The sequence below is a fragment of the Simochromis diagramma genome, unplaced genomic scaffold, assembly GCF_900408965.1.
Source record: "Simochromis diagramma unplaced genomic scaffold, fSimDia1.1 OVJJ01000416.1, whole genome shotgun sequence".
NCBI lineage: Eukaryota > Metazoa > Chordata > Actinopteri > Cichliformes > Cichlidae > Simochromis > Simochromis diagramma.
In genome coordinates, this window is record NW_024387080.1 from 63,304 (window position 1) to 75,221 (window position 11,918).

General features: G+C 39.6%; 1 protein-coding gene and 1 long non-coding RNA gene across 4 annotated transcripts; one reads left to right on the forward strand and one right to left on the reverse strand.

Moving 5' to 3' along the window:
- The first annotated feature begins 6,006 nt into the window (after window positions 1-6,006).
- On the forward strand, window positions 6,007-6,951 carry LOC120742406. The gene is made up of 3 exons (XR_005697861.1): window positions 6,007-6,334; window positions 6,506-6,577; window positions 6,672-6,951. It is a non-coding gene; the product is annotated as an uncharacterized LOC120742406 (long non-coding RNA).
- A 2,262-nt stretch (window positions 6,952-9,213) lies between these two features.
- Window positions 9,214-10,984, reverse strand: LOC120742411 (interferon a3-like). Of its 3 annotated transcripts, XM_040045704.1 has the most exons (7): window positions 10,499-10,984; window positions 10,346-10,416; window positions 10,110-10,189; window positions 9,924-10,007; window positions 9,631-9,780; window positions 9,449-9,532; window positions 9,214-9,338 (listed from the first exon to the last, which is right to left on the reverse strand). In XM_040045704.1, exons 3-7 carry the CDS (start codon window positions 10,164-10,166, stop codon window positions 9,240-9,242), a joined length of 474 nt encoding a protein of 157 aa, XP_039901638.1. In that variant the 5' UTR covers window positions 10,167-10,189; window positions 10,346-10,416; window positions 10,499-10,984; the 3' UTR covers window positions 9,214-9,239. The 3 variants fall into 3 exon arrangements, with proteins under 3 accessions (XP_039901638.1, XP_039901639.1, XP_039901637.1); XM_040045705.1 differs by having other exon boundaries at window positions 10,346-10,984; XM_040045703.1 differs by lacking the exons at window positions 10,346-10,416; window positions 10,499-10,984 and having other exon boundaries at window positions 10,110-10,232.
- Between the last annotated feature and the right edge of the window lie 934 nt (window positions 10,985-11,918).

The following is an 11,918-nucleotide window of genomic DNA, read 5'->3' on the forward strand; positions in this document are numbered from 1 at the left end:
TGATGGAGCAGACCTGCAGCGCCGCATTTATAGGAGAGCGAAAATATTTCATTTTCTATATACCTGGGAAACCCGCAGGTACAACAAGCTGTAATGTCGTACACGTGGGATTTAAATTTCCGTCTATAAAAAAAATATCCCACACTTAACAATATATCTTAAAGAAGATAAGATATCATGATGTATGAGGGTTTGACTTCATTATGAGGATTCCTGGAGATACACATACATTTGAACACCTAAGAAACATGACGACAAACTCAACTCACGACTGATGATTTAATTTGTAACCAAATCGTGTATAGGCTTACGTTTTGATACTAAACAGGTAACGTGTTACAGGGATATTAATGCTGCCTTGAGGACATTTTCATCTATTATTGTCAAGAAACGGGCATATGGCAGGCAGACGGTGGACCCACATGCATGAACAGGTGATGAAACAAAACTGATCAGATCACAGGTCAGATATATGTTAACGATAACGTCATTGCAAGTACTACATGTGCTGGATTGCTTTTCTTGTTTGTTTGTTTTGTTTTGCTGAGGGGGGCTTTTTTCAGTTATTATTATTTCAGACTCATTCAGAATCGGAGCAGATAAATACTCCTGGTTTGCCCTCCAATACCGGTTACATGAGGTTAACACAAATACATCACAACTGATTTACAAGTACAGCAGAAGTGCAAGCTGTTTAATAATGAAGAAACTGCTAAAAAAGCTAAATGCAGGCCACATGAAATGATGCAATGATGCAATGAACCAAGGTAAATACACCTGCTCATTCATACCTGCGCCCATTCTTCACTCACGTGGCAGCCGCTTTCGTTTTCCTCGGTAAAGAGAAAAAAAATACCCAAAGTGGAAGCTGTAGTTTACGAGTATCACCTATAGGCGGCGTAGAGTTTCTATTTGGAACAAGTGTCACCTGGCAGTTTGCTGCTTTCTGCCGTGTGATTGGCAGAGGAACTTTGAAAGATAGTAGGTGTGTGAGGTGAGGTCAGCGCTCCTCGGTGAGGAAGTTCCAGAGACAATTAACTCACTCTGGTGCGAGTGGGTATGTTGTTCGTGTGACGTTTTAATGGTGTTCAAGCTGTAGATCGACTGCGCGCGATCAATATTCTGTTGTTGTGATTCCTCTGCAGTTAATGTTTCTTTTTGGTTGATTTGTAATTTCCTTTGGTTAGTCCGTCCAGCCGTAAAGACTGTTATGAATGAAGAGCGGACTAACCTCTCTCGTTTTTATCTTTTCGTTTATTAATTTGTGCCACTTCCCTTTTATAAATCCAGACTGCAGGTTACGCATACCGCTGATTCCCAGCTGTGCTGAGACCAGAACTGTTTGCAGTGCGTGCCCAGTGGTAAATTGATTGCAGTGTCTCTAAACTGGGTTTAGTGTAGTGCAGTGTAGTGTTATTTGCTCGCACCTTTGGTTTGATAGGTTTCATGTGCAGCTGGAATATTAGTAAAATATGTTTTGAGTCTTGTTTGGGAATGAATGGGAAATGTATGTTTAATTGATGGGATAAATAAATTATACATTTATCTCTTTGACATTTTATTTGACACCTTAGTGCTCTGTTACATATTGTTGTAGACGCCACAGACTTTCTGTTCTCCGTTCACAGCTCCTGCCCTGCTGAAGACTTTTCATAACACACTCTGCAACTTATATGACCAGTATATTTGGCTTTTTATATATTTCAGAACCTGAAAAAACATAAACTTAAATCACTCTATACTCTTTTCTTCTCTCCTGTAATCAACCCTACTTGAAAATGAAAGCAAACGTGCGTAAGGAGCGTCACTGACGTTTGGCGCACATCCGCTTTCATTTTATTTCATCATAAGTAACGAAATGTGTTCGACGTTGACTGTTTTCATTTTTTAACATTTTTTTTTAAAACTGCCATTAATGTCTTGCAACCAGTGGCGGTCCTAGCCTGTTTGGCGCCCCGGGCGAACACTCCCTCTGGAGCCCCCCCCCCACACACAAAACATATTAGGAATTGTACAGTAACATAAAACTGTTGGACGGAACCATACTGAATTTCGCCAGAGAAACACACGCACACACACACACACACACACACACACACACACACACACACACACACACACACACACACACACACACACATATGAAGAGAGAGAGTGTATGCATTGTATGCAAACGGCGACCAAACAGCCATCATAATTCGTCATACAATGAGAACAGGACTATTTTTACCATTTCTCTTTGGAGCAACTGTAACCCACATTATTTCCTTAGGGAATGAAGTATTCTGATTCTGATTGTTTCAGGATGACCTGCCATTATCCAATGACACATCTGCTTACCTGTATCTCTTGCTCGTTTCTCCTCCTCTTCTTTTCTATTTTTTCTAAACTGAGCACCTGATGGCTTTGAACTGTTCTTGTCCATCTTCCATTGGTTTTAATTTTGCACTCCAGTATGAACACAAATTCCCCAACTCAACGATCGCCACAATATAACCTAATAGACCTACACCTAGTTCGCAGATTCACTTTGTCTAAGGTGTATTTCTGGGATTTCACACAACCCAGGATTCAAATCATGAATACATATGGGCTTGGATTTACATCTTTATGAATGAAATGTGCTCTATTTGGAAGCAGCCGGCCCCCCTCCCCTGTCGACAGGCTGTGTGTGAGATCATCAAACTTCAAAGTTCACCAGGGAAGACACAAAGGATAACTGTTTGCCTTTCCTGGACTGCGCTGTGCACATTGAAGAGAATGGCAACCTCAACATCGAAGTTTACCGGAAGCCCACACACACGGACCAGTACCTCCTGTTCGACTCCCATCACCCTCTGGAACACAAACTTGGAGTAATTAGGACCCTACACCACCGGGCAGAACATGTTCCCTCTAAGCCTGAAGGAAAAAAGAAGGAACACACACATGTAAAGGAAGCACTCAAAACGTGCGGCTATCCTAAATGGGCGTTCTTAAAGTCAGCAAAGAGGCACAGAAAAGAAGATCAGACACCAGCGAGGGAGGATAAGAAAGACAGACGCAACAACATTGTCATCCCCTATGTAGCCGGTGTATCAGAAAAACTCAGGAGAGTTTTCTCCAAGCACGACATCCCAGTGTATTTCAGACCCAGCAACACGCTCAGACAAAAACTGGTTCACCCGAAAGACAAAACGCCAAAACACAGACTTAACAATGTGGTGTATGCTGTACAGTGCAGCGAGGAATGCTCAGACCTCTACATTGGAGAGACCAAACAGCCACTTCACAAGCGCATGGCACAACACAGAAGAGCCACCTCCACAGGACAAGACTCAGCAGTCCATCTGCATCTTAGGGATAAAGGACACTCTTTCGAGGATGCCAATGTTCACATTTTGGACAGAGAGGACAGATGGTTTGAAAGAGGAGTGAAAGAAGCCATCTATGTCCACTGTGAGCGACCATCTTTGAACAGAGGCGGTGGTTTACGACACCAACTCTCTGCCATCTATAATCCAGTTTTGAGATCCCTTCCCAGACGCCTTAACGCCCACTCACATCCTGGGCCATCTGACCTCAGGAATTCGCATGATAAGGTGGGGCCAGGTTTCACAATGAACTCACCCGAAACTCTGGCTGATTGGGACCCACACCCAGTTTCACACCTTGGCTCAGGCGATTAGAGGATCATCAGGGGGTCCTTTTGTCCCTCTGTGGGGGGATACTCCCACTAGGTTTATATCTGGGACTCTCCACCATTTGACCTTAGAACTGAAGAAGCTTCTCGGATGAGAGGTGAAACGTCTTCAAGTAACTTAAAGAAGTCCAGACGCTTTTCTTTGCAAGCTCCTTTGACTACGATGACCTGGATGACTGAGAACCTTCACAGACAGATCATCAAACTGTAAATTATAAATTTTAAATTGTTATTGATCCCTTTACCCCGAGTCCTAAAGTGTGTATTTATTTTCTTACTCTTCTTATATTTGTTGTTCGTTTACTTGCACTGCTGTAACTGGAGGCGCGGCGTTTCGTCTCTCTATATACCGGACTGTATATAGCGGAGATGACAATAAAGTTTACTTTGACTTCAGCAGCAAGCAGGCGCACCGAGGGCTCTCGCGCTAGAATTAGAATGATAAGTCAGTATCATGATGTCTCGTGTTTGGTGTTTGTTGGTTTTTTTATTGTTTTATTTTGCGAGTTGGTTATTAGATGCTATCCAACCAGTCAAAGAATCCCCCGCCGCCCCGCCCTCTCCTCCCTGTGCAGCAAGAAGCAGGCGCACCTCGCAAACGGAGGGCGCCCTTACTCCCAGCAAATGGGCGATAGAAAACCGATGGTGCCTATGCCATTCCCAATACGCGCTGGCTGATGTCTGGGCAGCATGAGTACGAGCAATTTATTTATTTATTTATTTTTGCCGATGCCCGTGAATCCGCCCCCCACCACGATGCTGATATCAAAAACCGCTACTGCTTGCAACCCGCAAAGAAGGTGAATACTACTGCCTGAAAATAATTACTGTAAATCTCCAACCTTCAATTTTCCAAGTTAAAATAATGTAAGAAAGAATTGAGATGAATATACTTTTACATGACGGTAATTAAAATACACATATATTAAACGACCATTTTCCGACGTTTACTTGAAATCAGCTGAAGGTTAAAAAACTAAAACTAATTTTTTTTTAAATTTTAGCTACCTTAATGTCTTGCAAACTGCCAAGAAAGTAAAGACTCCCTGAAAAACATTGCTGTAAATCTCCTATCTTAAATTTTCCAAGATTAAAATCAAGAAGTAAAAACAGATTTCGGATAAATAAACTTTTACTTGACAGTAATTAAATTACATTTAAACTAATTGAACTAATTAAACTAATTAAACTAATTAAACGACTGTTGTTCTACGTTTACTTTAAAATCGCCTAAAGGTTTCATGTTAATCGCAAGTATTAAGAGATTGACATAGAGGTGGAGATTTGTGTTTTTATGCTTTTATGTGGTAACTTGACGTCATCTCATGTTGCTGCTGCCTCAGTTTTTGTTATATCATAGCCAATTTTTGTACAACACTGTCTTTATATGACACAATTATCATAAAAAACAACAACAACAACAACAACAACAACAACAACAACAACAACAACAAAAAACACAAACACAAGCTAAAAAAAATAATGACATAAATCTTTTTTCTGGTTCACGTTTTTCTAGTTTCTACTTGATAGAGTTAGAAAACGAAATCTTGCACTCTCTATCAATGAAAGAACAGATATTAAATCTTAAAAAGATGACATAAATCTGCTATGTTTTTACTTTTGAGACGATTATCCAGCTGATTAGAAAATGAAATAGGTGTGTACTTGGGCTTTGCTATAAATGAAGCGCCTGAGGTTTGCTCCATCAGAACACCAGGAGACCTAAAAATTTGCTTCACACTAAGGAAATTTCTACATTTTTCAAAAATGATCAGCAGGATTTTCATCGCTTGCCTGTTTCTCGGGATGTACAGTACGGGCTCTTTGCTAGGTTGCAAATGGATTGTAAAAGATCGAGACGACATAAAACGTCAATTCCATGTGTACAACAACAGAGCTTTGGATTTCCTTGATATGATGGTGAGTGCACTTCTTTGCATAATGTTTAACATGGTATTGATTTAAATAGTTTGATTAGTTCCATGGATATGATGTGTGTGCGTGTTTTGTGTGTGATGCAGATTACTAACACCACTAAGGATGCTGAAATTGAGCACACAGTGGCTTTCCCTAATGAACTGTATCACCAGAAGTCCAACGCAACAGTAAGTCATCCCCAGCTTTTTACATAAAGTTGTTTCTTTTTTAATGAAAGAATGGAAAGTGTCGTGATTGCAAATCCACAAAAGTTTGTCTTTACCTATATATAGACTGTTCAGCTATGAAAGGGTCGAAGGGATTCTCTCCCACAGAGCCAAGGGAGTTGTCTCTTATCACGACTCTGTCATAACTCCTGTGCATAAAAATGTATAATTCAAAGACAAAACACAACAATGTTATTTTCAAACATTTGTTCCTGTGCAAACAAAGATTTTCGGTCCCTGGGAAATTTCTCATAGCTGTGTGGATTCTTGTTCTTTGACTATTCATCTTGAAGTTTTAAAGAAGTATTCCTATAGTGATCTCTTCTTCTTCATCTTCATCTTCTTCTTCTTCTAGGATGAGGATAAACTGGCTTTCATAGTTCAGATTCTGAAGGAGCTGTTTGCCCTGTTTGAGGAGCATCGCAGCTCTGCACCATGGGAGGCGAACACAGTGGAGAACTTTCTCAGTATTGTCGACAAAATGGCTGAAGAGCTTAACTCCTGTGTAAGCTCACTTTTATTTCAATGAACAATGATATTGCATTTTTTTTTTAAATTTTACAATGAATTCAGTCTCTATTATATATATCTTATCAGTCTCTGACAAATGTGAATAAGTTAAAGTGGTGAATGATGTATTCAAATATATTTTGTTCTTTCCTTGTGGGTTATTTAGGTTGGAAGCCACAGCAACACGACACAGCTGACGCATTTCACGAGTCTCTCAAATGAAACCCTAAAGGCCAATGTAAGTCTGCATTATTTTTACTAAACCTGTATTTCAATATGACAGATTTTACACCGCTGGTATTTTAATAATGATAATATTGTTTTGTCTGTAGGGTTACAGTGCTGAAGCCTGGGAGACGATCAGGAACATAACAGAAGATCATCTGAGTCGATGCGCATCCCTGGTTAAGTCTCTGGGAAATGCCCACTAAAACTCGTCTTTCGGATAAATTTTTAAAATGTATTTGTATTTCTTAATTGGTTTAATTTATTTATTGTATTCATAATATTGACACTAGTATTTATTTTTGTATTATTTATTCATTTATTTATTAGATTTCTGAACATTTTCCATAAAGTAAACTAGACATATTATTTGATATGTTAAAGTCAATAAATATTTTCTTATCACACAAATTGAAATATGTTGATTTTTCTGTTCCTGAAATATCAAGAATAAGGGTTATGCACTTATTTTTAATGAGTGCAATCAAACATTAGACACATTGTCCAGATTTATATAGAAAGATTGTTTTGATTCTTCAAAAAGCTCTTATAACATAGAAAGTAGAAGTACTGATACCTCATGTGGAGTGAGTATGAGCACCAAGACCACTTTAGAGACTTTTTGGTTTGGTTTCTTTTGGTTTCTTTGGAGTTATGGAACAAGTATGACGAGTAAGCACCGTGAGAGCTCGGTTGGCCTTTGCACTTCAGGTCGCTCTCGCTCTCCCCGGATGGGACCAGTACAGCAGCCGCAAGCAAGTTAAGCTCCACTGATCTTTGGCTGTACTTCGTCAATGTCCTTCCCCCTTCTCCCATCACTCATGAACAGGACCCCAAGATACTTAAACTCCTCCACTCGGGGCAGGAACTCATCCCTGATCACGAGTGGACAGTCCACCCTTTTCTGGCTGAGCACCATGGCCTTAGATTTGGAGGTGCTATTCTCATTCACTTCATTACATTTGGCTGTGCAGCATTCCAGTGCGAGCTGGAGGTCATCAGCCGATGAAGGCAATAGAACAACATCATATACGAAATGCAGAGCTGAGATTCAGAGAACATCTGAGCCTTCTGCCACTTGGCTACACCTAGAAATTCTCTAAATACAAATTATGAACAGAACCGGTGACAAGGGCGGCCCTGGTGGAATCCATCACCCACCGGAAACCAGTCTGACTTATTGCTTATTGCTGGCTATGCGGACCAAGCTCCTGAAATGGTTGTATGAGAATTGAGTGGTCCATAGCAATGGGCCAAACAGCCCATACTCCTGAAGTACCTTCCACAAGACACTCTGAGGGACATGGTCGAGTGCCTTCTCCGGGTCCACAAAGCCCATGTAGACTGGTTGGACAAACTCCCATGCACCCTCAAGTATCCTCAAGAGGATAAAGAGCTGGTCCAGTGTTCCACGATCAGGATGTAAACTGCATTGTCCAAGGTTCGACTAACTGCCACCTCAGAGGTACCACCCCTGATCTGGTAAATGGACTGATTCTTATATAGCACTTTTCTACTCTCCCGGAGTACTCAAAGCGCTCTATACAACATGCCTCATTCACCCATTCACACCCACTCATACAAGCACTTCAAGTGCAACCTAAACTACATTCACACACATTCATACTCCGATGAATGCAACTCAGGGTTAGTATCTTGCCCAAGGCATGCAGACTGGGGAAGCCAAGGATCGAACCACCAACCTTCCGATCAGTAGCTGATCTGCTCTACCACCTGAGCCTCAGCCACCCCACACAAAGTAAAAGTTAGACTGATGCAGTACATGAGCACAATGCCTATACAAATATACCTATATCATGCATAAAAGAACTGAAAAATGGTACATACTTCTTCAATTCTAAGTTTTTCCATATTCGAGCATTAAAAATAAATAAAAGAATAAATAAATAATTTGGTCATTTTCAGGTTGTAAAATAATTTAAGTGGAAGCTTAGACGACAGTATTTATAATTATTTAACAAAAAGTAAACTTCACAGCACCACATCTGAAATTAAGTATTTTAGCACAGATACAAGAGGACTTGTTTTGCAGCCATAAGACGTGAACAACTTGTAGTCCCTGAGGAGACCATGAACTCCTCTCTATATCAAAATATTCCAAATGTGAGGCCATCAGTTAAAATTTGGCCCAAACTGGATCAATGTACAACAGAAAGGCTGGAAAAACATTTTCCACGTTTTTGTTTATTTCATCATGAAATAACTGTCTTAATCGTGTCAATTTATTGATTAAGTGACAGAAGAGTTACATCTTATATTATGGGCTTTCCTTTTAACCCATTAAAGAACACTTTCAAACCACTTTCGTGAACTTCCAAGCACTGTGGAGTTTTGTTTTTCATTTTTTTAGTTTAATTGCAATCGAAATCTGGTTAAAGGAACTTACAAGTTCACCATTTTGATATTAAAAAGTAATATAAACAATAAATTCACTTTGTAAGAAGATAGACTCTTTTATTTGGTAAAATATATTTTACAAAATGTTCATTTTGCTCATTATATAGATAAAAAATATTCCTAAATCTTCATCAGCATAGAAAAACAATCAAAACAAAAATATACAAATAACCAAGTAACTAAATAAATAAATTAAATAAATAGACAAGCAATTAAATTAACACAGCCGTCATTACAGACATGACAACAGACAGGTTTTAGTGGGCCGTGTGCAGAGATGAAGCCAGCTGTTCTGCTCTCATTAGATGGGCTTTGGTTTCTTTCCTGATCACCTCCCAGGCTTCAGCACTGTGATCCTACAGAAATACCAATATTAGTATTCTTATTGTTATTGAAACAAGTTATTATATCTATTTATCTTAAGGATGATCTAAACCCCAAATTAATGAGAATGATGTGATCTTACCATTTCCTTTAGGATATGATGTGAGAGTCTCTTAAAGTACATGTGCAGCTTTGTGGTTTTCTTCTTGTGACTGTGGCTCCCAATCTAATTTAATTACAAGCAAAATGACAATTAAGAATATGTCATGTCATGTAAAGTATCATATTCGAATGTAATAAAAACCTAACTGAAAGTGAACTTACACAGGAGTGAAGCTCTTCAGCCTGTTTGTTGACAATATTGAGCAAGTTCCTCACTGTGCTGTCCTCCCATGATGCAGCGCTGTGATCCTCCTCAAACAGGGCAGCCACCTCCTCCAGAATCTGAACAGTGAAAGCCAGTTTATCCTCAACCTGGAAGAAGAAGAAGATCAAATACAGACCACTTTAGCAATGCTTTAATAATAATAAGAGTGGATTTAAAAGACAAAATGAATCTACCCTAAACGAAAATTATGGGGTTTTCTTTCAGTAAGTCAAAGCTGAGGTTGACTTACTGATGATTTGGACACCTGGCGGTACAGGTGATTAGGGAAGGCCACGGTGACCTCCACTTCAGTGGTGTTAGTGGAGTTCTTAGCCTGAAACACATTGAGTGTTTTAGTCATCAGATGCTCAAGTGAAATAATTCTAAAACTATTTAAATAACGAATCAACTAATATTAAAACATTAAAACACTCACCATGGTATCAAGCAGATTCAGAGTTTCTTCTTTGTGCTGTCTGAATTTATGATCCATCCATCTGCAGCTTAGCGAGGAGCCTTCAGCGAGAAACAGGCAAGCAAAGAGAATCCTGTTCATCATTTTTTAAAGGTATAAACTTCCTTTGTATGAAGCAAATCTCTCCCGGTGTTCTGATGGAGCAGACCTGCAGCGCCGCATTTATAGCAGAGCAACACATTTCATTTTCTATATACCTGGGAAACCCGCAGGTGACCTCAGCGTACAACAGGCTGTAATGTCGGACACGTGGAATTTAAATTTCCATCTAAATAAAAGAAAATATCCCACATTTGACAATATATCTTAAAGAAGATAAGATATCATAATTTATAAGTGTTAAAAGTTACTTGATATAATTATGAGGATTCCCGGAGATACACGTCCATTTGAACACCTAAGAAACATGACGACAAACACAACTCACGACTGACAATTTTATTTGTAACTACAACGTGTACCTTTTGATACTAAACAGTTAACGTGTTACTGGGATATTAATGCTGCTTTTAGGACATTTACGTCTATTATTGTCAAGAAACGGTGTGTGGCAGGCAGAACACGACTCGTGGGACAGAAGTTTAATCCGTCTTTATTCGCTGTAACAGGTGACGCAACAAAACAGGAAGAAAACTGATCAGATCAGAGGTCACATAGTTGTTAACAATAACGTCCCTGCAGCTACTACAGGTGCTGGATTTCTTTTCTTTTATTGTTTTGGTTAGGGGGTCTGTTTTTACTATCGTTATATCAGACTCATTCAGAATGGGAGCTGAGTTATTATCGCTGATGAATCAGAATCAGAACCAGAATACTTTATTGATCCCTGGGGGAAATTATTTTTTGTTACAGTGCTCCATTATAAACCAACATTAACAAGACAACATTAACATTAACATGACAGACAATACGCTAACTAAGAATAGTACAATATATACATACATACATACATACACACACACACACACACACACACACACACACATATATATATATATATATATATATATATATATATATATATATATACAGTGGGGCAAAAAAGTATTTAGTCAGCCACCGATTGTGCAAGTTCCCCCACTTAAAATGATGACAGAGGTCAGTAATTTGCACCAGAGGTACACTTCAACTGTGAGAGACAGAATGTGAAAAAAAAATCCATGAATCCACATGGTAGGATTTGTAAAGAATTTATTCGTAAATTAGGGTGGAAAATAAGTATTTGGTCACCTCAAACAAAGAAAATCTCTGGCTCTCACAGACCTGTAACGTCTTCTGTAAGAAGCTTTTCTGTCCCCCACTCGTTACCTGTATGAATGGCACCTGTTTGAACTCATCATCTGTATAAAAGACACCTGTCCACAGCCTCAAACAGTCAGACTCCAAACTCCGCCATGGCCAAGACCAAAGAGCTTTCGAAGGACACCAGGAAAAGTATTGTAGACCTGCACCAGACTGGGAAGAGTGAATCTACAATAGGCAAGCAGCTTGGTGTGAAAAAATCAACTGTGGGAGCAATCATCAGAAAATGGAAGACATACAAGACCACTGATAATCTCCCTCGATCTGGGGCTCCACGCAAGATCTCATCCCGTGGGGTCAAAATGATCATGAGAACGGTGAGCAAAGATCCCAGAACCACACGGGGGGACCTGGTGAATGACCTGCAGAGAGCTGGGACCAAAGTAACAAAGGTCACCATCAGTAACACACTACAACAGCAGGGAATCAAATCCCGCAGTGCCAGACGTGTTCCGCTGCTGAAGCCAG

What these genes read in the sequence shown, in the direction of transcription:
- LOC120742411 (XM_040045703.1), bottom strand. Translation starts at nt 10,232, where the DNA reads ATGATGAACAGGATTCTCTTTGCTTGCCTGTTTCTCGCTGAAGGCTCC. An exon ending in GCCAGGTGTCCAAATCATCA is followed by an intron (nt 9,781 to 9,923) that starts GTAAGTCAACCT and finishes TTCTTCTTCCAG; the next exon opens with GTTGAGGATAAACTGGCTTT. An exon ending in CTGAAGAGCTTCACTCCTGT is followed by an intron (nt 9,533 to 9,630) that starts GTAAGTTCACTT and finishes TAATTAAATTAG; the next exon opens with ATTGGGAGCCACAGTCACAA.